The sequence below is a fragment of the Micrasema longulum genome, unplaced genomic scaffold, assembly GCF_059751315.1.
Source record: "Micrasema longulum isolate JH-2025_06_02 unplaced genomic scaffold, ASM5975131v1 h1tg001460l, whole genome shotgun sequence".
In the NCBI taxonomy this organism is placed as follows: Eukaryota; Metazoa; Arthropoda; class Insecta; order Trichoptera; family Brachycentridae; genus Micrasema; species Micrasema longulum.
This window is the reverse complement of record NW_028278646.1, coordinates 202172-228808: the sequence shown is the minus strand read 5'-3', so window position 1 is coordinate 228808 and position 26637 is coordinate 202172. Positions and strand designations below refer to the sequence as shown.

Below are 26637 nucleotides of genomic sequence, written 5' to 3'. Positions count from 1 at the left end.
ATATAGTTTATTAGCACTGTGGAAGTAAAAATACTTACGAGGCGTTGCGCTACCAGCAAAGTTCATAAAACGGGATATTTAAAAGGAAATGCGGGGGTCGCGATTTGGTGGATAAGTATTTAATTATATATTTTTATTTCGCAATGCTTCCCCGAATACTGTGCGAAAAAGACAGCACCACGTCGCGTCGTGTCGGATTGATTATGGGTAGCTAAAATCGACAAAATCGACGTCTCGAATTTACGTTTGCCGAACTTCAAAATTGAAAAGATTTTTTATTCTTTACAAAGAGTATTAGAAAGAATTTTTCTATGCCGGTAGGTTTTGCTTTTTTTAAAAGTATTTATCGCAAGATAAATCTAGGCGTTTTTAGGAGTTTTTGGATGGTCTTAGCTCCTACAAAAGACAATGAGGAACTTCAGCCCTACGGGAAATTGGATACAAAAATGTTTTCTTACGCGCTTTAAAAATTAGAGCATTAAGTTGTACGGCAAAGTTTTTTGAAAATGTAAGAAAAAAATATTTAAATAAAAACGAACTACTTTGAACGACGTCACTAGTTCATATGAATCAACCAATGATAGGAGAGCTGTGGAAGATATCCGGTTTGCTTACCCTAAACGGACCAATCGGCAAAACGGACAGATAATAAGCGGAAGAGAACCTCTGATGTCACACGCGGAGTTATTTCGGAAATACAAAACTTTAAAAAATCATAGCGCTGATGTACAAAAAAATTCTAAAAAAGAATAAAAAAATCTTTGGAACAATGTGTCGGTCCATTGTCCTGTTCTCCAAATTGCTGTTTGGACAAGACAATATTATTTTGTGTTCTTGAAAACGCTACTTTAATATATTCATAGATAGGGCTTAGAATCCCAACTATCTATGCACTCTGTAGCTGCAGGATATGTTGTAATCCAAATCTTATTTGTAAATAATTTTGAAAAAATAATCAGAAAAACCGAAATTCAATTTTTAAATAATGTAAATGGGGGCTAGGCTTCATACCGTCCATGCGCTCTGTAGCTGCAAGACACGATGTAATCTAGGTCATATCTGTTATCTGTTATTGAATTAAATTATAATTTAAAACGAGGAACTTGAATCCCAACCGTCAATGCGCTGTGTAGCTGCAAGACGTGTTGGGATATTGTAAAGCGCCCTTGAGGTGATTTTCACAAAAATGGCGTTATATACATTATCCACAATAATAGTAGCTGCTTCAATACATAAATGTTATCAACTATTAAATATCTAAATTTGAAAAATGGGGTCTAGAATTCCAACCGTCCATGCGCCCAGTAGCTGCAAGACTTGTAATCCAACATCTATTTTAATCAATTTGTTTTTTGTTTAGTTTTTTTAAATATCACTAAACCTCTAAACTTCATTGTCACATAAACTTTAAAAAAAATGCAAATAGGGGCTAGATTACTTAATGTCCATGCGCTCTGTAGCAGCAAGACGTGCTGTAATCTAGCTCTTTTATATAATTTTGTAATATATCATAATTGGAGACGAGGTACTAGAATCCCAAACCTCAATGCGCTCTGTAGCTGCATGACGTGCTGGGATATTTATTTATTGTACAGCGCCCTTGAGGTGATTTTCACAAAAATGGCGCTATATAAATTATCCAAATATATCAATCATCATCATCATTCATCTTTCCGCACCTAATGGTGCATGGAGCACTGCATTGGTACACCAATCGCAGTGTATCTTGATCATTGTTTTTGTTTCTTGAAGGTAAGATGATCAGTCTTACGCTTCAGGTACCAGTCCAGGGACTATAAACTATTCTAGTGTGAAAACACCCTTTTAAAATTATATTTCATATTAACCATGTCGGGAATCGAATCCGAGACCTCTTGCATGGCAGGCTAACGCGCTGACCATTACACCACGAGGCCGACAAATATATATATATACATATAATAGTAAACTTATAATTAGAAATCAAACACTGATTTGAGTCTACTGAATATTCAGTAGACTCAAATCAGTGTTTGATTTCTAATTATAAGTTTAAATATGGAGTTCTACAAAATAAACACCAAATCAATCAATACATATAATAGTACTTACGCCAATATCTGGAACGTCCTGTCCGTGAACATGTTGAAGTATTGGTGGTGCGGAGCGCGCACGGCCAGCACGGCTGGGGACCCGGGCGCACGTGCCGAGTCCAGCGCGGCGTGCACGTCGTGCGCGGTGCAGTTGGCGGGCAGACACAGGCCCAGCTGCACTATTCTGGGCTGGAGATAAACAAGACAATTGTAAAATACTTGTATTTGTAAATATTTATTACTCGTTTTATAGTACTCTGGACCATATCCAAAGAAACGATAATTTAGTATGCATTTTTTTAAAGGTATTATCCGGTTAACCCCTATTTTAGAGGCTTGTCACCGGGTGAGAAAGGGTGGATATTTTATTTTATTTTATTTATTTATTTATTAGTTTATACATACAATGTTACAAAATGGCACAAAAAACACTCTGGCAAAATTCTGCTAGTACTAGGAGTAGGCTCAGTATATGAAGGGTCGGCAAGCCAGAAATATTAATACGCCTAATGTTGCAATCGGTTCCTATATGGGCAAATGCCTGTTCTAAGAAACCGATTTGTTGCGGTAAATATGGTTTACGAATATTTTTCCTATAAATAAAAAAACTATATTGAAGAAATAAAAAAAAAAACAGTTATAGCCCAAAAGAGAAGAAAAGAAAAAAAAATTAAGTTTACATTAAATGTAAAAATACAATTAAATACACAAATATCAAGCATACATACTTCGTACATACATATACACATACATACATATATACACACATATACATACATATACATATATATATACACACATTCATACACGATATATATGCACATGCGAAAATACAATAAATTTATATATGATTCAATGGGATAGCATAATATTTAGATTACTATCTTCAATAAATTCTCCGATTCCTTACTTCCAATGTCTGTCAACCAAATCTTTAAATTTCTTTTCAAAACTGATGGTTTATCAGATTTCCAAAAGACGGTATCAGGTTGTATAGTTTAGGTCCGTTATATAAAAATGATTTTCGGAATACCGCTGTACGTGCTATTGGAATCACCAAATCGTTTCTTACTGTACTCCTGGTTGAGTGCGCATGACTCACAATCACCTGAGTGCTCCTATTTTTGTGGATGTCAAGTATTACTTTCCTCATGTAGATTTGCCTTAAGCCAAGGACGTCTAAGGATTTGAAAAGGCCTTCACTCGGATGATTGTACGGTTTTCGCAATATTATCCTCAATATTGATTTATGTACCTTAACCAAGGAAAATATGGAAGGAGGTTATAGGCTTTCTAATGAGAGTATGTAAACCATGCGCGGTCCGTTTAAAGAACGCATGGAACCATCAGTTCCCCTACATTTAGGCAAATAATGTTTATAAAATAGCATATTTAATCAATTAATTATCAGTCATAATACCTAACATTTAAATTACTATCAACAAATTATGTAATAATAATTTGATTAATAATCGAGATCAATTGTGAAGGAATTTTACATTCGCCTTATAAAAATATGTTTAAAAGCAACGTAAGCTCCCACACATCCATTTGCCAGCGCTGTCATGCGCGTACTGATCGGCGCGTACTTGCTACTGGCTGGCTGGGTATCGATTTAAAGAACGATCGCGATGGAAGCAAATTCGAAATTCCGTTCCAGCGCCGCACTGAACGCGCAGTCCGGGCGCAGGTGCAGACTTCATTTCTCACTAGGCAGTGGAAGCAGTTGAAACAAACCAATACATTATTTTCCACGTAGTTTACATACGACGCGAACGCAACGGCGCGCCGCGCCGCGCAGCACAAAGATGCGATTTTGGTATTTTGGCGCTGGACATAATAGTTTAATTATTATTTTGTGGAAGAGTAGAAATGCAAGGTAAAATCTAGAATTTAATTCAAACATAACATCATTGTTGATTTGTTATGAGAAAAAAAAATATAATCTACTACATATGTTGATTTTTTGGGTTCAAATTTAAAAAAAAAAATTATATTCAAATTAAATTCAAACCAATTCTTTTTCGTTGAAAAGTCGTGTTTTTTAACACGATAATGTTTATTTTGATTTCACTGAATTTTAGTCAAATAAAATATAATGCCACAAAATACTTCGCAGTTTTTTACTATAGTATATAAAGTGAGGTTGGTTGATTTGTCATTACAATTTATTACTAGATATGTAAAATTATTGTTTTTATTTCTAATCATTTGTATTATGTATTGAGTTTGTCTTTATTTTCTTAAAGGCAGTGTATATTATAATGTACCAATTACTTATATAATAATTGCTTCCGTAATTAAAAACCCCACCGCACCCCCCTGATGTAAACCATTAAAAAATTCAAGCACTGCCATGGAACTGTATACCGCATTAGTCAGAAGTCAGAAGTCATCTAAAATACGCCTCCACCATCTGGAACCCTCAGTATAACATTTCCATAAACTAAATACATAAAATACAAAATAAATTTCGTAGCTTTAACAACCTAAACATACCTTGCCTTCACAAAAGGCGCACAAAATGTGCCAAAAGCATCTTCGCTTTCCAATGCTGTTTTACACATTTACACTGTAGTATTAAACATGCAAAATAACAGCATTTATCGATACTATTCCTGGCCGATTACCTTTCGTTCCCATCCTTCCTTTGACCCATCCTTATGGTACCTACCTAACATCAAGAATGAAGATATTCAAAATTAAATGATTCGGATTTAGAACAAAAACCAAACAACATTTTTGACTTGACATAAAATCGGATAAAAAGTGGTTGGAATCGTCACACGTCGTGGAAAACATTGTCTCATTTTATGGTTCATTTTGTGATCCAGTGCCAGAAATTGAAGAACATTCAGATTATATTAAAGGCAGGTATCCACTCTGTGTACCTATTCCTTTCTCAAATATTTCTCAATAACAAAATTGAATGAAATACGATTTTCATTTACAGTCCGCCTTTTCGCCCAATAAGTATTTATTATTTGATAATAAATTGTTCTAAGTGGTTCGTTAATGTGTATGAAGGAACACCGAAAATTTTAACTCATTATTTATTTACTTACACCTCCCAGGGCGGCAGATTCATTCAGCTCCAACTTTGCCATAAAGAAGGCCGGGAGAAATGGAGGGCGGCTGTTAGCTGTCTTCGTCACCTGACTCTTGCCGTGAACTTGGCTGAAACCTCCATTCCTCTGTACCGCTGGTGTACTGGACTCTAGAAATAATAAAAGCTTATTAACAAAATTACAATATCTTAACCTACGTTTTTGATTACTTTTTTGAAATTTGTACATATTTTTAAATTAGGATTTTAGGCCGGAGCGTTCTTAACAATCTTAACAATTTTACATCGATTAATAAGGCGGTCGATAAGTTTCCTAAAAAAAAAAAACAGATAAATTTTGATAATCATTGTTCAATAAGTCCACTTATGTTCACTACACATTGTCACATACATACAATACTCACACCCATACACATATAACACACACCATCACATCCTCACTAACATGTACAATGATAACACTGATACACTAAAACAAGTACTTGACATAAATATTATTATGTTATAGTAAAAGTTATCCTCATAATGTAATTCGTAATTGAGACACGCTATATATATATATATTTATTTATTTATTATTATAACTAACGGCCGTAGCTAATTTGTATAAAATTAACATAGTTAATTGTTATGGTTAAACCAGTAAAAGTAATAAATAGTAAAAAAAATAATAAAAGATTTACATTAAAATTGTGCAGTATAGAAGTAAACTTTATACAACACTTTTGTACGCAGTAATTTGGAGTTTGCATCCGTCGTGTGGAACCTACAATCCGTTGTGTGGAGCCCACAATACAAAACAAACATAGAAAGGATTGAAAATGTTCAACGAGAATTTTTTAAATACCTGCATTATAAAAACAATAAAACGCTTTGTACTTACAGCCAATCTGCCAAACAAAATGGATTTTTTACCCTTGAAAATAGACGCAACTGTATCTGAATTATGCTATTTACATAAATTATTAAATAATAAAGTAGACTCTTTTAACCTACTCTCCAAAATTAATCTCAATGTCCCCTCACAAAAATCAACAGATGAACGAATTGAGGGAATATAGATGTTCAACTATGGGCAGAATGGTGAATGTTACAGTGTGTAAAGTGACCACTTAAACCAGCCAATGACAGGTCATAAGCTCTGTAGATTCCTAGACTTATATATTACCTTCTCTAAAATTTTCTTCATTTCTGTTGTAATATGTTAATGTCAACAGCTTCCCAAGGAGTTGAATCCAGTCCTTGTCTACAAAAATTTAGACAAACTCAAAGCATTGTCGAAAAATACGTTTATTTCTATTTTTAATATATCTTTAGCTTTTTAATCTTTATTTTCTAATTATAGACCTTTTAAATTTATTCAAAATTGTAAATTAATTAATTCATTCATTCATTTCTATTAATTATAGTTCTTTTAAATTTATTTAAAAATGTAAATTCAATATGGGATTGCCCTGAGCTATTATCTCTCATCAACTTCAGGGTGCCTGGAAGAATGACTAGACAGGTGCCACCGTTTTGTAGCAACAATTCACGGACAGTGTATACTTGTAATGCCGTATTAAATAGACTTCGTGAACTCGGCAATAGTTATTCCCACGTGTCTGATATATTTAGTGTAGGGTATTGTTCCTATAGAACAAACCTTTTGAACTTTTTCAAAGATGGTGGATGGTAATCATATTTATTTATTCATGCATTTCATGATATTCACAGTTTTTCGTTCACTTTGCCCAGCTGTATGAAACAGTACTTATGATTTTCTTGTTAAATTACTGTAGAATGTTTTATTATTTGAAGAAATTGTCATTTGGCAATAAACCCGCCAGTGTACAATAACATTATGTACAAAAAGTTAAATAAATAAATAAATATTTTTATTTAAATAAATCTGGGAAGTGATTAAAAATGCCAGGAGCCCATATTAGGCAGAAGATTACAACATCAAGAGTAATGCTCGTCGAGTGCTTTACGTGCAATGTGGCATGTACATTGCACGTACATATTCAGTGTTACTATTAGCGAAAGTAATTAGAATCTTACAACAAAAGTTATGATTAATCTCTTTGGTATATTTGTATGGTCAGCCGGCACCTACAGTTGAAGCAACTGTAATCATAATTAAAATATTTATTTATTGCACAATGAGGAACTTCAGGAAAATTAAACAAAAAATATTTTTTTAGAAAAAAATAGAGCGTTAAATTATACAATATTTGAGTTTGTCCAAATGTTCGTAGACAAAAGACTGGATTTCACCCCCTCGGGAGTCATTAAGATTAACAAATTACAACAGGGATGGAGAATACCTTAAATAAGGAAATATGGAAGTCTAGGCATTTACAGGTTGGAGGTTATTTTTTTGTATATTAAAAAAGGTTGTATTTTAACGTTTAAATATGACCACATTTTTGACTATCGTAGGCAACTGAATTGGCTCGAAATTAGACAGCGGAGAGACTATCACTCCTTCTCTTTTCTGTTGAATGTACTTCATAGGCCTAACGCTCCTATATACCTGCGTGAAAATTTTCAACGCTTATCAGTTCATGGTTTACCTCTTCGTTCTAATTCTCAAGGCACTCTCTTAATACCCATCCACAATTCCATTTCTTCTCTAACTCATATAGTGTCCATGCGGCTCGACTGTGGAATCATCTCCCATCCACCATCAAAGATGTTACTACATTATCTCTGTTTAAATCACGTCTGAAGAAACATCTCCTTTCTTTCCTCCTTTCCTCTTTCCCCTCTTTTCCTTTTTCCGATTGAGTAATAGTTTTGATTTAAGGGAATTTATAAACAAATACGTTTATTAACATATTACAACAGAAATGAAGAACCTTTGGAGAAGGTAATATAGAAGTCTAAGCATTTATAGGGCTTATGATCTGTCATTGGCTGGTTTAAGTGGCCACTTTACACACTGTGTAACATTCACCATTTTGCCTATGTTCGAACATCCATATTTCTTCAATTCTTCCATTTGTTGATTTTAGTGAAGTAAAAGAGCTAAAACATTTATTGTTGCGAAGAGATTCATCTGACTGAATTATTTCACATACCAGGCAACGCCTGAAAACATTTTTTCAGTTTTTGAACTTCTTCTTGGACCAGTTCGTTCCATTACAATATTTGAGTTTGTCCAAATGTTCGTAGACAAAATACTGGATTTCACCCCCTCGGGAGTAATTAAGATAAACAAATTACAACAGGGATGGAAATACCTTAAATAAGGGAATATGGAATATTCGCCGAGTTAAAGATATTGGATTTAAGACAATTGTTTGTGAGGTGCCTACTACTTAAATTTTATTATAAATTAAGTGAGGTCAAAAGAACCCAACAGAATATAAGCACTCGTTCAGCGACACAAATTAACTGTATTGTTCCATTTGTATCAACCGCCTTTGGTAAAAAGCAATACAATGTAATTGCTCCAAAAATATTTAATGATTTATTGCCAAATATAAAAGACTCAAAATGTAAAACAAATTTTAAAATAAAAATAACTGCACATATAAATAGTGTAGCGAGAGATTTTTTTGAAAAATATATGTAAATCAAAAAACGTAGTACTTTATATAATTGGTACACATATTATTTATATTTTTATGTATTTCATTGCTTTATATTTGTTTTATTATATATTATACTATATTATTTATGTTGTAACATATATTCTTGGCACATATATATGCTTAATATTAGTAAAATAATGATTTTTAATTTCTTACATTTGATTAGCTACGCATTTATAATTAAGTAGTTTAGGTTTTTCTTTTTTATGTTATTGTTTTATTAGTATAGGACTACTTATGCTCTAAAGATAGAAAATCTCCATCTTAGAACAGGCTGTGCCATGTTAGATGGAGACTATCATAAACAGAGACTCCTCTGTTTTCATTTTACATCAATTGGTTTTATATAGATTCCTTGTTATTAAGTATGTATATTATTTTTTTGCAATAAATTTATAAATAAAATAATAAAAAATGGAAGTCTAGGTATTTATAGGTTGGAGGTTATTTTGTTTTATATTTAAAAAGGTTATATTTTAACGTTTACAATCAACAATCATTTTTAATGGATACTAAATTAAATAGTTTCCTTACAATCCATTTTCCTAGGTATCGTATGCTATGCAGCTGGCTGTTGGGCACATCGATGTGAGTTGCAATATTTCAGGCGAATTATTTTAAGCGGACAAAGGCAACCTCTTCTGGCTCTTTCTAGAGCATATAGGACATGCTCAACGGATGCACTCCCGGTTCTAACGGGCTCGTTTCCTTTAGATCTGGAGGCTCAGCGACGATCTGCAAATTTCCACCTAAAAAGAAGGCGTTCCTCTGTTATTGGTGGCGTCCGTCAACTCCCAACTAAACGAATTTCTCAATCAGATATTAAAAAAATGACTTTAAATGCTCTTCTTAATGCTTGGCAATCGCGATGGGAATCTTCCTCTTCAGGGAGGGTTACCTTTATTTTTTTTCCTTCAATCCGTCAGCGCTTAGAATCTTCTTGGGTTATCCCCGATCACTGGACTACGCAGTTTTTATCAGGTCATGGTAAATTTAATCAAAAATTATTTGTTTTTAATATTGTTGACTCCCCTTCGTGCTGCTGCGGATATCCTAACCAATCTTCTGAACACATCCTGTGGTCTTGTCCCTTTCCCCTTCTCTATGATTACCGAATGGAGCTTCTCGCTACTATCCGTGGCCCTGTCATAGGTCCTGTCGGATATACAGATCTGGTGGCTTCTAAAAAGAATTTCAAGGCTTTTAAAAAGTTTTGTAATCATTTCGGCGAATTGATCATGTCCAATCAATTTAATCCCAGTCAGTGAAGAATTCACTTCCCTCTCTTCTCAATCCAATGAAGTACATATTATGTACTTCTGGATTACTTTCTTTCAGCACAAAGATGCTAAGGCTACCAGATTTCAGAGAGCTCCTTCGGGCAGCTTTTCTCGTTTGACAACGAGCAAATTTTCCGTGTATGTGGGCACCGCCAAGGAGACTTATGTCCTCCGATGCGGTGTGCGGTATGTGGTGGGTGAGCTAGTTTCTTTACAATTTCTTAATTTCTGCATTTGCTGCTATTTTTAATGGATTTTTAGTAATGCCTTAATAATTTTATCTTACTTTTGATACATTTTCGAAAAACGTATTCTTACACGAAACGCATCACTGTGGGTAAGAAGAGCAAAGTTAGACATTTGCGGAAATAATACCATATTTGAAAATCAATGTTTTTGTTTTGGAATTCAACCATACCTGTAACCACACCTGTACATTTACATTGGAGGTATTCTCCATCTCTGTTGTAATTTCTAAGTTAAATTATACGGCAAAGTTTCTTGAAAATCTACGATTAAAAAAAGACCAACTACTTTGAACGACGTTACTAGTTCGTATGAATCAACAAACGATAAGAGAGTTGTAGAAGATTTTCGTTTGACTTACCGTCAACGGATTAATCGGCAGAACTGATTGCGGAGAAGCGGAAGAGAAATCCAGGCGTCACTCGCGAAGTTATTTCAGAAATACAAAACGTTAAAAAATAGACAGGTTGTAAATGCCTTGTAAATGCCTAGACTTCCATATTTCCTTCTCAACAATGTTTTCCCTCTCTGTTGCAATAAATTTAAATATAAAAACTTTTTCAATTCTCCTCGGCCTCCCCTACACCTATATAATTTATATTGTAAAACGTACAAAAAAAATAACAAAAACATAACATAAACTATACGTTTATAACTTAAAAATATCATAATAGGGTATTATCACGTTTTTTTCTTAATTTTGCAAAAAAATTACAGTTTTTTTTTTATGTCCACACGTTAATTTTTCAGTGCGCATTGGCGCCAAAACGACCATTCAGATGCCGAATGGGCTTGTGACGTCACGCGTTACGAATCCGACTGACCGTTAAAAACAAATTCACATGAATTTGTTTAGCCTACGTGTTGTTTTTATGTAATCAGTTAATTTACACTGTTTTAACCAATTAACGCGCTTTAAATGTTTTTAGTTATAAGATACAAGTACTGTTTAGTTCCGATGTGCAGAAACGATACGGCGAAGACGCCAAATAAAGCTTTTTTGGCCATTCCTAGTACCTAATGAAAAAATGCGGAAAAAATGGATGAACGTATTTGAACGTTATGAAACGAGATGTTAAAAAAAACAAACTACTAGACTTTTTTCCGTAGGTCATTTCAGTACAAAATACTAAATTTAACGATGTAGACTGTAGACTATAAAAATTTACTATCAGTTGGTACTGAAATTAGCACTTATTACTTGACAGGTACTACAATACTAAAATAGTTTATTATTTGAACGTTTTTGTTTATATTTGTATTATATTTCTGTACTTATGTTGTTTTTTTTTTATATTCTTAGTATAGTTTTATTTTTGTGTTTTTCGGTTTTTATGATAATTTCCTGTTTCTTTCATTTGTATTATAAACGTGGATATGAATATATTTTAAAAATGTGTATTTTTATGAAAAGAAGTTACTAGAAACTAATTTGGAAGCCTACTTCAAAATGCATTAACTGAAAAGCTTCTTCACTTTGCCACTAAGGAAATCTTATGTAATAATTGAATACCTCTATAATGAGTATGAAAAAGAAGTTCTCATGGCCGTTCTCTGAAGTAGACAGCTTTTTGAATGATCTTCATATGTCTCTGCATGTTAAAATGGTTTCGATACTTGCATAATAAGTCCGACCATTTTATCTATTTTTTTCAGGACTGATTCAATATGAATATTAAACATTAGTTTCGTATCAATAATAACACCTTAGTTTATCATACTAATTATCTTCTAAAAAATATGGACAACCGATTCAAAGTTGACTCAATAAACACGAACTTTAGTTAAAGCCTTTGATAAAGTTAATCACAAAACTTTACTGCTTAAAATAAAAATAATAAATTAGTATAAAGTGGCATTTTCTTACGGATCTCCCCTACGTGTATTTAGACATTTATGTCGAAAATATTTTAGATAATTGCTTCTATTTTTTAATGGCAAAAAGAATTATATCAGTCGTTGTGTAACAGACATATGCGAGCTGCACAATGTAGGAAACATATTAATTTCACGAAAGTGGAACAAAATTACCATGTTGTAATGATAAATTGTTTAACTCTACAATTATAAAGCACGAACAATGAATTATATTGTCCTTAATGAGAAGATTACGCCTTGTGAAATATGTTAGTGCAAATATTTCGTGCAGAAAACCATACACGAATATTTTGCTTTTACCGCTATATGAAGAAAGGACGTAACTTGAGGGGCGCCAAACCATCATGTTTTAATTCCACAGGCTCAAATGCGTTGCAGTCGAACCTGGGTATATCGTTGCTCTTAAATCTCGTGTGGCTGTGACGTTACACTAGTCGACATAGGACACAAGTATTGTGTATCTAGTATAGATATATCTCTCTTATTTTTAAAAATTATGAATTCGTATATTTTGTAATCTTCAAGTGGGTTTGGAAAGTAAAATTTATATAACTCCACTGAATGTTAATACAAAAATATTTATCCTTGCTACGCGAAGAATTAATGTCCGCTAATTCATCAACACATCTTATACAAGAGAGAGCACAAAGATAGAAGTCATAACAATGAAGACAAAGACGTTGTTCTGCGGTGGTTGTTGTCTAAAACAGATTCATTCTTCAGTCGGTTGATGACAGTGATAGGTGAAGCACGCGCGTAACATGAGCAATGTATTTGTGATTTTTAATTTATTTTGCTATAACAGGGCCAAATTATAAGTTTATTCGTATAAATTATGGAAAAGGAATTATTAAACAGTATGTCTACATGTTTTTTTTTCCAAACGTCTGAACTTTAGAATATTTCGTCTTTTACCGGTGGTAACACGGTGTTACATAACCGCGCGCAAAGGGATTATTTACCACAGTCTTTTAAGAGTTAATCCGGGTCCTAAAATTCTAACAAGATTGTTGCTGACGTCATAATCCGCTAAACGGTAAATCGATTTGAGAACTGCTTGTTCCACTCGTCCGTCAGTGTTATAAAACATTTAAAAAATATATAATAAATTATATGACCTGTAATTATTTAGTTTCGTACACTATTTCGTACACGTATGGGAGCGAAGTATGGAATTGGAAAAATAATGATGAAAGTAGGTTGAATGCTGTCGAAATGCGATCCCTCAGGCGAATGTGTGAATATGTGAATGTGTGAAAACGATGTATGATAGGTGCACAAATGTCGAGATCCGTGAAGTGTGTAAGGCTGAGACATGCATTATTGACAGAATTAAGAAAGGGGTGCTGCGTTGGTTTAGACATGTAGAGCGAATGGACAGCGAAAGAACGACTAAAAGGATCTACGATGCAAATGGTGATGGATGCAGAAAACGAGGAAGACCGAGAAAAACATGGCACGATCAAGTCCATCAAATACTTGAAGATGGACATGTCAAAAGTAGGAATAATCGGCGTGCGTGCATAAGAAGATGTATGAATGTAGAGGAAGCGAGGTCTGTATGCCAAGATAGAGTGTTATGGCGTTCTATCATCGCTGCCTACCCCTACGGGGAAACGGCGTGATGGTTTGTTGTTGTTGTTGTTGTTGTACACTATTTACCGGTTTTACAAAAAATATTTTTAAAAAAGAATTGAAAGTATTAATTTATAGCATTATGCCAACTCATGAAGGTACTGGACATTAGAGAATTTTTTAAAAAAGAGTGTTTGACATATCTCTGGTCATGCGGGTACAAGAGTACATACCGGCAGAATGCTCGTACAAGGTTTTCGTTTAATTTGAATTATTTAATACCAAAAATATTCACGACTTTTGCACAGGGGAATTTATCTTTTGTGGCCCCGAGAGTGTTCAATCTCCTGGATGAACATATTAAGTTCTCCAAAACGAAAGCCATTTTCAGAAAGACTATACAAGTTTGGATTTTTTGGTTTGGAAGGGAAGAGACCATTGCAGGAGACTGCTGCGAGATGTTGCATATATTTATATACTATTAAACGTGTTGTCCAGACTTTACTATTATGATCTGTAAAACAGTAAAACGTAAAAAATATATAAATAAGCAAAATTAAAGTAAAATTGAAGTATAAGCAGACATATTGGGCACTGTCTATTCGCACTAGAGGTATAGTATATACCTGTTCTGAGGAACATTTTTTTTTTAAATATGAAATACAGCATTTTATTTTTTTTAATTCTAAAGATAATTAATACAAATTGAATACTTTATAAAAATACGATAATCTTACAAAAAATATGGAACAAAAAAATTAAAACTATCAAAGTATATGTAACTAAAAAAATGTATGAAAATGAAAAAATGTATGAAACTGAAAAAAAAATATCAACAATGTTTGATTATGTCCAAATGCTTGCAGACTGGCTGGATTTCCTCCCTAGGGAGTTGTTTATATTAAAATTTATTTCAACAGAGAGGGAAAACATTTTTGAGAAGGGATTATGAACGCCCCTTCTCAAAAATGAGTTGAGGAAATGTGGATGTTTAAACATGGGCAGAATGGTGAATGTTACACAGTGTGTAAAGTGGCCACTTTAAGCAGCCAATGACAGGTCATAAGACCTGTAAATGCCTAGACTTCCTTATTCCCTTCTCAAAAATGTTTTCCCTCTCTGTTGAAATAAATTTTAAAAATAGCTCTTTTACTTCACAAAAGTCAACAAATGGAAGATTTGAGAAAATGTGGATGTTCAAACATGGGCAGAATGCTGAATGTTACACAGTGTGTAAAGTGGCCGCTTAAACCAGCCAATGACAGGTCCATAAGCCCTGTAAATGCCTAGACTTCCATATCCCCTTCTCAGAAATTTTCCCTTTCTGTTGAAATAAATTTAAATATATCGTCTGACTAACTTGCTTATCTCTGCACAATAAGTTTTTCTGGGTTATTATGCCGTGTGTCGTTCGTACTCTCTACCGACGTTTCGGATCGCGTTACAGCGTCCATCATCAGGGTTGATGTTATTTGTGTATGAATATGTGTTACGTTAGGTACTTAGAATTTTTACCGTGTCGTAGTCGTTTTTGTGTGATGTTATGTATTTGGGACTTGTACCGTGTCGTAGTCGTTTAGATTAATGTGTACCATTATGTACTTAGGATCTATACCGTATCACCAATCTGTGTTACATTGCAATCTTTATGCGATTTCTTTATGACTGGGTACCAGGATGTTTTTAATCGCATCCCATCATCTCTGTTTATGTTGTCGGGATGTTTGTAAATCTCAATTGCTTCTTTTACTAGTCGTGTTTGGTGGTTCTTTGGCCTCCCTAAGTACCTAACGTAACACATATTCATACACAAATAACATCAACCCTGATGATGGACGCTGTAACGCGATCCGAAACGTCGGTAGAGAGTACGAACGACACACGGCATAATAACCCAGAAAAACTTATTGTGCATCTTAACGGCCGTGAAAATCTAAGAAGTTTAATTGCTTATCTCTGATCTCCAAAAATAAAAATATTACAAGAGGGTAAAAGAATAGTATAATTTGTTGAAATTATACGATTTTTTCACCCTCCTGTAATTTTTTTTTGAGATTGGAGTTTTGCAAGTTAGTCAGACGAATATGCATAAAAAATTAATACTCATCCTGCTGGGAGGGCGCACTAATCGCAAAAGATTAGTATGTGAATTATTTGTATGAATTTGATTTCCACCACATAAGGAGATCCTCGCGTAAAGACAATAGTTTTTCTTTTTTGTGCTCCTGAAGTTGCGACTATGTCCCCAAAAATTAGTTTTATTTTTAATCTATATTAATGGTATTGTTGAAGTTTTAAGTGACACAGAATATTTACGTTTTGCTGATGACCTCAAACATTATAGAGTTGTAAATAATAATGATGATTGCAATACCCTGCAGATGAATATCAACGAAATTCACGAGTGGTGCAATAAAAAAAATCTGTTTTGAGAAACATATTGAGATATGGAAAAATGACAGGTTATTTCCTTTTCTAAAAGTAAGACACCTTTCATTTTTAACTATTTGTTGAACCACGCAACAATTTGAAAGAGTTGATTTCATTAGGGATCTTGGCGTAATTTTTTATGATAAACTTACATTTATCAAACAAGATCACAAATGAGGCGCTAAGTATGTTGGGATTAAATTAATCATTAATTAACATTAATTAATTAACATTAATTAATTTAATTTAATTTAATTAATTAAAATTAATTAACATTAATTAATAATTAAGTATGTTGGGATTAAATTAATTTGCAAATTGCAAAGTTACGCAAATTAAAAAAAATATCACACCAATCAAGTCACTTTTCTTCTCCCTGGTTAAAAGTCGTTTAGAATATATTTCTCCAATTTAGTTGCCCCATTATAGTGTACATTCTGATTCACTCGAGCGCGTCCAGAAGAAATTTCTAAAATATATTAATTTTAAGCTACATAAAAACAGCTGCTTTATTTGATTATAATCAATTGTTATCTTAAGCAAATCTTTTAAAACTTTCCGATAGAAGAATCCTAACTGACTTAATATTACTTTATAAAGTGATCAATTCATTCGTTGACTGTCCAGATTTGTTGGAGTTGGTGTGTTTCCGTGTACCTGGTCGACATACCCGCCACAGATTTCCTTTTTGCTCTGCAAGTTCTAGGACCAACTATCACATGGTAATCAGTATGAGGACAAGGCTAATATATTCAGTTCTGGACTTGATTGTTATAAAACGAGTCTGATTTATTTTTTTCTCTCGCAATATAATTCTTATACTTTTCTCTATGTTTAAAAATATTTTATTTTTTTGATTTTCATATATTTATATAAACCTATATAATGTTTCTGTACGTGTGATGTCACAGAACTCCTCATAAACGGCTTAACCGATTTACGTGCGGTTTTTAGCGAAATGTAGATCTTTGCGCTGCACGTGTTCGTAGCTATTAAAATTTTCAATCGAATCTGTAAAAAAAAGAAAGAAGCATAAATCTTAGTTTCATCGACCTACCAGGGTTGCATTCGACGAGAATGCATAATATACAAAAAATGGAAGGATGTTGTTTTTTTGTGTTTAATAAAGTTTGTTTTTAAATATTTACTAACAAAATTCGCTTTTTATGAATCTCAATCAGATTCTTTCCTTACATTCCTTATAATTTCTACCCATTTATTTGTTTTTATTGGATTTTTGGTTATACTAAAATAATATTAAGTGACATTCAATACAAAAAAATCGCATTCATAAATAAAGTGCACACCTGTTGGTGAGAAGAGCCAAGTTTTGCAAAAATAATTACATTTTTGAAAATCAATAATTTTTGTGTTTTGGAATTTAACCATAAATAAGTACCTAAGTACCTACTTATCAATGAAAAATCTTTTGCCAACGTATGGGCAGGACAATGTCTGTCAGGTCTGCTAGTTTATTTTTTATTTTATTTTATTTTCTTTTATTTAGGAAACATACAGTACAGTTACAAAGTTTAATATTTTACACAATCAGACTTAACTCCATATTATAAAACAATTATATGTAAGGTTGATTATGAAAGTATAAAAAAGAGAAGGAAAAAAAAACATAAATGAAAGTTGTTTAAAATTAAAATTTAAGTAAAAAAAAGATATTTTAAAGTTTGTAATGAGTATTTACAAATGGAAATAATATCAAAAATGAAGAAAATTTGTAAGAGTAATCAAAAGTTAAGAATTGAAATAAAGAATGAAAAACATGCTCAGATGTAAAAATAAAATAGTAATAACATTTTTAAAAAAAAGGAAAAACATAAATAGACACATACATATTTTAAGGGATATTTTTTGTATATATTTCGTTAATATTAATATTTGTAATGATGAATTCATCATTGATGATGACGTAGTTTGTACTTCATTCTCAATTTGAGTTAGGCACATAGTTTACATCTGGCTGTTAGATCGTCAATTTTAACTAAATAAATACCAAACAGGCCTTGTTTTTGGTTTGATAATTTCACTTAAGTTACACACACACGGGACAAATTAATTACTAAAACCAACAAGAACAGAAAATTTTACGAGCTTACACTCACGTCACGGCGTGTAAAGAAGTAAAAAAAGTATGTAAACAAACGCCTTGCGACAAGTGCCGAAAGCACGCGCCCGGCTCGCTTGTGGCCGGCTGAACGCCTGGAACACCCTTCCCGCGTGCAAAGTTCCGTTCAAATTTCCGTCATAAAAGTTGCGGAAACAGAAACTGATGTCAAAAAACGTGCAGAACTTCCGCAGTTGCGGAAGCACAAGCATAGGTCTGTTGCATCACTACTTAAAACCATAATTTAATGCCATTTTATTCCATTAATTCGCACAATACTGTAACTAATTACTGTTGGGGGTGTGTCAACGCTCCATTAATTTCTGCTTGTGGGTGTATTTAATCACTTTTGCGTGAATTTTACTATCGCCCATATCGGAGCAGTTTGAATACATAATTAAAACACCAAACAATTTATAAATTGTGAAAATCACCAGTATGACAATTACCGATTCTAGAGGCCCGATACTGAATATATAGCGCCCCACGATAAAATACTTATTTTTTTAAGCCAATCGACAACTTACAAAAACCCCTTTGGATAGTTACAATAATTTGAGTTCGTCGAAATGTTTGTAGAAAAAATACTAGATTTCACCTCCTCATCATCATCATTCCTTTCCGCACCTAATGGTGCATAGGGCACTGCGTCGGTAAACCAATCGCAGCGTATCTTGATTTTTTTTTTCTTACATGAAGGTAAGATAAGCAGTCTTACACTTACACTTCAGGTACCAGTCCAGGCACTATGAAATATTCTAGTGTGAAAACACCCTTTTAAATAAAGATTTCAAATTAAATGTGCCAGTTTCATTCCTGAGACCTCTTGCATGGTAGGCAAATACGCTGACCATTACACCACGAGGCCTACTCACCTCCTATGGAGTCACTGAGATTAACAAATTACAATATGGATAGATAACATTTTTGAGAAGGGAATATGGAAGTCTAGGCATTTACAGGGCTAATGACCTGTCATTGGCTGGTTAAAGTCCCCATTTTACTTTGTAATTAGAAAAAATATTTTCAGGCGTTGCCTAGTGTGTGAAAAAATTCGATCAGATGAATCTATTCGCAACAATAAAGGTTTCAGTTCTTTGGCTTCACAAAAGTCAACAGATGGAAGAGTTGAGGAAATGTGGATGTTCAAACGAAAGACTTATTTCCAATACTTGAGTTACTGGAGTAGATAAAAGTTATCGTGGCCTGGCTATACATTCAGAATCGACCTACAAACAAATGAACTGGTTTCATTATCTTAATATCCATAATTTGTGTTTTACGAACCGTCGGAACCAATTTGCTTTGAATAAAGTATTAAAATTCTTGTGATGAAAATTTCTACACCAGGTCTGATGATAAATTACTTGGGTATTTCGTTTTGCAAGATGTTTCACTTTTGTATTAGTTTTGCAAGGGCTGGGATTGATCTATTCATGCATCACTGAGTATTATCCTTGGCTCTACCCGACCGAGTTTCTCCAGGGTATGCTTGGCTACAACAGTTTAGAGACTAGAAGGAATGTGTATTTGAATACACATTTTTATCGATTGTTGCGCGGTATGATCGATAATTCTGAAATTATGATGAGCATTGGTTTGTATGTTCCTGATAATTACCTAAGACAGCGTCAGCATGGATTGTTTCATATTCCGATATACAGGACCACCCTGCCGTTGGAAGGGCTACCGCTATGCTGAACAACATCGCTCTGGAGATTGATCTGTTCCATGTCTCCGAAGGGGTTTTCCGGAGCAGGATTCTTCGACTACTTTGACATGAGTCTCTTTCGTGTATTTTTTCTTCTTTTTTATAATATGTACGTATTGAATATATTTTTGTAATGTATATGTTATATTTAAAATAAATAAATGGAATTGAATTGAAATCACAAATCATAAAAGAAACAATTATTAAACAAACGTGTATTTTATGATTCATATTGCCATACAAAATCAATTTTGGGAAGAATTAGAAGACTCGTTATTCATAAAAAAATATTTACAACACAATTGGACTGGGTTGCGGTCCCGTGGCTAGTGTCGCGGACTCACGGATCAGAGTCCGAGGTTCGCATCCCGCTCTACCACAACTTGGTTCCCATTTTCTAATAGTGAGCTATTTACAACTATTTCAATTTATTTCAACAGAGAGGGAAAACATTTTTGAGAATGGAATATGGAAGTCTAGGCATTTCGTGATAAAGGTTTCAGCTCTTTTACTTCACAAAAGTCAACAGATGGAAGCGTTGAGGAAATGTGGATGTTTAAACATGGGCAGAATAGTGAATGTTACACAGTGTGTAAAGTGGCTTTTAAACCAGCCAATGGCAGGTCGTAAGCCTTTTAAATGCCTAGACTTCCATATTCCCTTCTCAAAAATGTTTTCCCTCTCTGTTGAAATAAATTATAAAATGAATAACTCCCTAAAGAGGAAACCCAGCCAGTCTGCAAGCATTTGGACATACTCAGACATTGTTATTTATAACTAGTTGAAAATGCCCCCCAAAATGGAAATATTTGGGCAAATCATAAGAACGTAAATATTTTAAAAAATAAAAAAAATAAAAACCATTGAACCACACTTAACTACTGTATTGACATATTATTTTGATCAACATGTTTTGAGTGTCCAGATGTTTGTAGACAGACTGTATTTAAGTCTGGGCATTTACAAGGCTTAAAACCTGTCATTAGCTGGTTTATGTGGCCACTTTACACACTGTGTAACATTCACCATTTTGCCTATCTCCGAACATCCATACTTTTCCAATTATTCCCTAAAATGATAAAATAATAAAAATAAATATCATCATCATCGTTCCCTTTTCGCACCTAATGGTGCATAGGGCACTGCATTGGTACACCAATCGCAGCGGATCTTGATCATTTTTGAAACATGATGGTAAGATGATCAGTCTTACGTTTCAGGTACCAGTCCAGGGACTATAAAATATTTTAGTGTGAATACCCTTTTAAATAAATATTTCATATCAACCATGTCAGGAATCGAACCCGAGACCTCTTGCATGGCAGGTTAACATGCTGACCATTGCACCATGAGGCCGACAAAAATAAAGATACGTAAAGTTAACTATATTATTATTTATATTTATTTATTATTTTTAACTATATTATCGATCCCACTTACTATTTAATGATGCACACTCCTGAACACTTACTCCCACACTAATACACAGAAACACACATCTACACTTACTCTCATACAAATACACATCCTTTTGTTGTAACACAATTTAATAATATGTATGATTTTTATTTAGAAACTTTGCTGGTCTGTCTTTAAACTGTTTTTTTTTTTAATGTTTTTATATCATTGTCGACTGTTTGTTTCTTTAAAATAAATAAATAAATATCGTCTGGGAAACGTCATTTTAAAGCGAGCATTTTTTGCTTTAATTGCGATTTATTCTAATTTTAAATCAGTAACAACGGGAGTTCATTTCAAATACGAAAGAGAAATACTTTAATTTCAAATTTAGTATTGAACGCGAAGTAAAATTTCAGCGTCACTTAATGGTTGAATTCGATCATATGAAATAATAAAAATGGCGTATCGACATGTCAGTGGATAAAAATTCGCAATACCGAGGAAGATACAGATAGTAGAAAAGTTAAATATATTGTCTCACGGTATGTACCAACGAATAATATTCGTTCTGAATTCTGGTTCTATTTCACACGTAAAACTGTTAGCATTCATTACCCGGCCGGTCACAAAACAATGTCTTTTGTATTTTGACACCACCAAATGAAGTCCAGAATTTAAAGACTTACCAAGTTCGGGATTCTCCACCTCATCAGCAATGTGTTGGCAAAGATCTGCAGATCCTGCCCAGTAGGCGTTTCCCCAGAAGTACCCAGTAGTATAGCGGCCACTGGCATCGTCCACTGAAACAATATTGGTCTATTAGTTACAAGTAAAATATATAATTTTCAATATGAATCTATTGGTTACAGATAAAATATATAGTTATCAATATGAATCTATTAGTTGAAAATAAAATACAAAATTATCAATATAAATCTATTGGTTACAAACAAAATACATAATTATCAATATTAATCACAAATAAAATACATACTCGAAACTCATTGCAACAGAGAGCTTTTTTTATAAATATTAATATATGTTATTAACCAATATTGGTAACTAATTAAATGTGTATGTCAATTTGGATATTTATTTATTTATTTATGCTTTTACATTATATTAGTTTTATTAAGTTTACCATCATCAATAATTATAAATATATACTTTACGAATTTAATACATTTTCATAAATATAGTCACAAATAAAGTTTGACTTCATCAATATTAATCCACTAGTTTTTTCAAAAGCCAATTAACAGGCTAATGTAACCTTTATTTATTTAAACACTTTATATACATATACAATTTAGGGCGGGCATATTGCCTTATATGTGGTGTGCAGTAGCGAGCGGTGATTTTATTTACAGGTAAGCTATAAAAATTTTTATTTATTTATACATACATAGTAGGTACATAATATAATGTAAGTTATATATACAATACTTTAATTTTTTTTTGTGTGGTTTTGTGTGATACATGGTGTGATGGTCAGCGCGTTTGCCTACCATATAAGAGGTCTCGGGTTCGATTCCCGATATGGTTGAGATTCAATATCTATTTAAAAAGATGTTTTTACACTAGACAATTTTATAGTCTCTGGACTGGCACCTGATCTGTAAGACTGATCATTTTACGTTCGTGTTATAAAAATAATTAAAATTACTGCGATTGGTGTACTAATTTCAATTTCAATTCAATTTGATTTATTTATTCATATTTAATTTGTGCATTACAAAATAGAATATCTAAATTCATACATAAAGAAATGAATAAAATAATAAAGTAAAATAAGTATATATAAAAATAACATAAAAGTAACAATGTTTGAGTATGTCCAAATGCTTGCAGACTGGCTGGATTTCCTCCCTAGGGAGTTATTCATTTTAAAATCTATTTCAACAGAGAGGGAAAACATTTTTGAGAAGGGAATATGGAAGTCTAGGCATTTAAACCAGCCACTTATACCAGCCAATGACAGGTCATAAACCCTGTAAATACACGTATCAAAATTTACTATACACTACCCTTTTTTGACCAGTCTACAGATTTTATTTATTGATGTTGTAAATTACAAGTATTTTTTGTAATTTATGGAATTGAATTGTCAATAATAGTTTGACAATCAGCTACAAATAAACTTGATATTGTGGACTTATAAGATGGTAAAGAATTGGACAGAATGTCTGCAGCCGTTCCATAAGTGTTACCTAACCTACGCACTGTGCAGTCTCGGTATCAATGAATAGTTTTGTTGGTTGGAAGAAGTACTGGAGGAATGAAACTTTTATTTGCTTTTTATATATATTGATAATTTTTATACATTTTTTTTCATTATATATTTTTGTTTAATTTAATTTTAGTACGTACTATTATTTGGCATATGATTTATTGCTCCCATTTCTTACTATAGTATTGAGTTAGTTTCTAGAATACATATCTCAATTATCATTTCAAGTATGCTTTTAAATATATATTCTTTTTCTGTTGATTTAAATGATACTCTTATTGTGTTTTTTTTAATACTACTATATTTTACTATCATTTTGTTGATTTTATTGATACCACTATTTTGTATATTTGATTATGTGTGATTCTTAATTTGTATAATTTATATTTTTAAAATTATTTCTGATTATCTTTTTTGCATTGTATTCTTTGGAAATTGATTATTTATTACATTTACCTTTTTTTCTAGATTGTTATTCTATGTCATAATAATTTGATCTATTTAATTTTACTAAGGATGTTTATTGTTATTTATTGTGGCTTGACACGGGCATAGCCTAAAAAGCCTTAATAACACATAAATATTTAATTTTGTAATTTTTAATGAATTAATAAATAAATGAAACAATATGATTTACTGTAAACATTGTGTTTACAATTTTTAATATTTAAGAAATCGGAGGTAGCATGAACTTAATTATATTCTTCTCTTAATCACAGTTTTTTTAACGCCAAGATTCCAAATGTATTATTTTTTGTTTGTTGACATAGATTAGTGTCATTACTTTAACTTGTGAGTGCGCGTTAAAAATGGATTAGAGTATTTTGCAAGATACTTAAGGTTATGTGGGTTAAGGCTGTGTCAGAGACGGTTTACAGCGATAAATTAGGATTATAAAATTGAAGATAATTATGTCGATATGCATTCAGTCGGCGTTACTGTGTCGGAACTATTGGCAAGCTATAGGGGGAAGGATTTGAGTTGGAAACTGCTTGATGACGCTTCAATGACTCGAATTGGTTATTCCATCAGGTCTGGTGACAAGGGGGGGCAGAGGGGAGAAATGCCCAGTATTTTGAGTAGAGGTTGGAAGAGCTCTCTCAGATAAACAGGCGAAGTGGGATTATTTAAAATATTGTGAAGAAGTGATAGAAGGTGAATGTTTTGTCTATGCCTGATACTGAGCCAGTGTAGTTTCGGTTGTGTAGTCGAATTATAATATGCATGCTTCCACTTTCTGTTATGTTGTATCCTAATTCAACACAGCGCTCTTGGCTTCATAGAGTTAGGGACACGTTATTTTTATATGAATAAATAAATTAAAAAATAGAATTTTAGTTAAAAATTCAAAAATTTTTGCCGATAGTTATGTTCATAATTCAATTCGTTCTTTTGCTGCCAATCAACGGCTCAAGTGTCTCACTGGCAAAGTTCAATGGCATATTTTGACGCGTACCTTTTATCAATATGTATCAATGTCACCTTGGTTTCTTGTACCGATTTTATTTAAGTATTTATTTAATATTTATTAATTTAATGCGGGTCTAGGTGGTGATGGTTGGCGCGCTCCCTACCATGCCTGAGGTGCCGGGACTCATTCGTTTTAAGAATCGCATACAGATCAAAAGAATTAGCAAGTGACAGTATTCTTGAACCACGCGTGCGAGGGAAGTCGATCAAAAACCTGTCGAATTTGTCTCGAGTGCCCCAAAGCACTCGAGATTGACAATTATTGAATGCGACATCGTACCTTCAGCTGTCAAAGTTTCTTCGTATGAAACGCTCGCCATTTATCTTTGAATAAAGAACATTTTAATTTCATTTTTCAATGTCATGATGTTGGTTTATCGAAAAAATGTGCAAAAAATATATCGATACATACTCGTATTTCCAATAGCTTCAGTGGCTCAATCACAAATAATTATCGACGTGCATAAAAACATTCTAAGAATTTGAGCGATCACAATGAACAATAATGAACATATTTAGATTTATTTCAACAGAGAGGGAAAAAGTTTTCGAGAAGAAATTTGGAAGTCTAGGCATTTACAGGGCTTGTGACCTGTCATTGGCTGGTTTAAGTGGCAACTCCCTAGGGAGGAAATCCAGCCAGTCTGCAAGCATTTGGACATAATCAAACATTGTTGAATAATGAACATGCTTAAATTATCGCAGTCATAAGTCAACGCGTATGTAATCTCTAAGTCAACGCTTGTGTCTGTTTATTTTTTGTTTTCCTCGTAAATAAATACAGCTCGTTGGCAAAAAATCGGCGTTTACCATAAAAAAATATACAATATATTACATTTGCAAAAATGTAAGGAGTATCTTATACAAAAAAGTGAAAATTAAGTTACAAGTTACCTTCCGTTACAAATACAAGAGTTACTAGATATTCCAGCCTGATGCTGCAAATAAATAAAAAAACTTTATCAGATCTGTAAAAGACATTTTTAATTTATCTCCTGCTTAACTTTTGATTTTGACATTTAATTTTATCTTTCAATTTAACTTTTTAATTTTAATTTTAACTTTAATTTAAACTTTAAATTTAAATTTTAAATTTTACTTTTGATTTTAATTTTAATTTTTAACTTTAGCTCATAATGTATACTTAATCATATGTACATCTACTACCTGCATCTAATTAATTACTGTTGGTTGTGAATTTTTACAAAGAAATATAAATGTTCATGGAAGCAGAGAGAGAGGAAGGAAAGTAGAGGTGGAGTTTTACAATGTCTTCTCCCTTTTATGTACTTTTAATTTAAAATTCATATTTTTACTCTATTAGAATTTAATTATTTTTCCCCTCTCCTTCTGCATTCATAGTAAATTAGTGTGAAATCTGTAATTGATCTTACTTTTTTTAGTTTTTCTTTTGTACCTTGTATTTATATTAAGGCTGTATGATTTCCCTAATAAATAAATAAATAAATAAGTATGTAAATACTGATTTTAACATTTCTTAAACCATAAATTGATCTCCATATTTAAGTAGCATTCGGTCCAATATAACATCGAATTCCAATGTTGCATGTTAGAAA

At 32.7% G+C, this 26637-nt stretch overlaps 1 protein-coding gene across 2 annotated transcripts in view; it reads right to left on the bottom strand.

The window, feature by feature from the left end:
* Positions 1-26637, bottom strand: part of LOC148275329 (nose resistant to fluoxetine protein 6) — a 135494-nt gene that overhangs the window by 19711 nt on the left and 89146 nt on the right. For both annotated transcript variants that reach the window (XM_088235845.1, XM_088235844.1), the window contains 3 exons: positions 22047-22160; positions 5138-5289; positions 2092-2261 (listed from right to left, as the gene is read on the bottom strand). In XM_088235845.1, the coding sequence (XP_088091971.1) occupies positions 2092-2261; positions 5138-5179 (212 nt within the window). In that variant the 5' untranslated portion in view covers positions 5180-5289; positions 22047-22160. The remainder of the gene's footprint in view (positions 1-2091; positions 2262-5137; positions 5290-22046; positions 22161-26637) is intronic.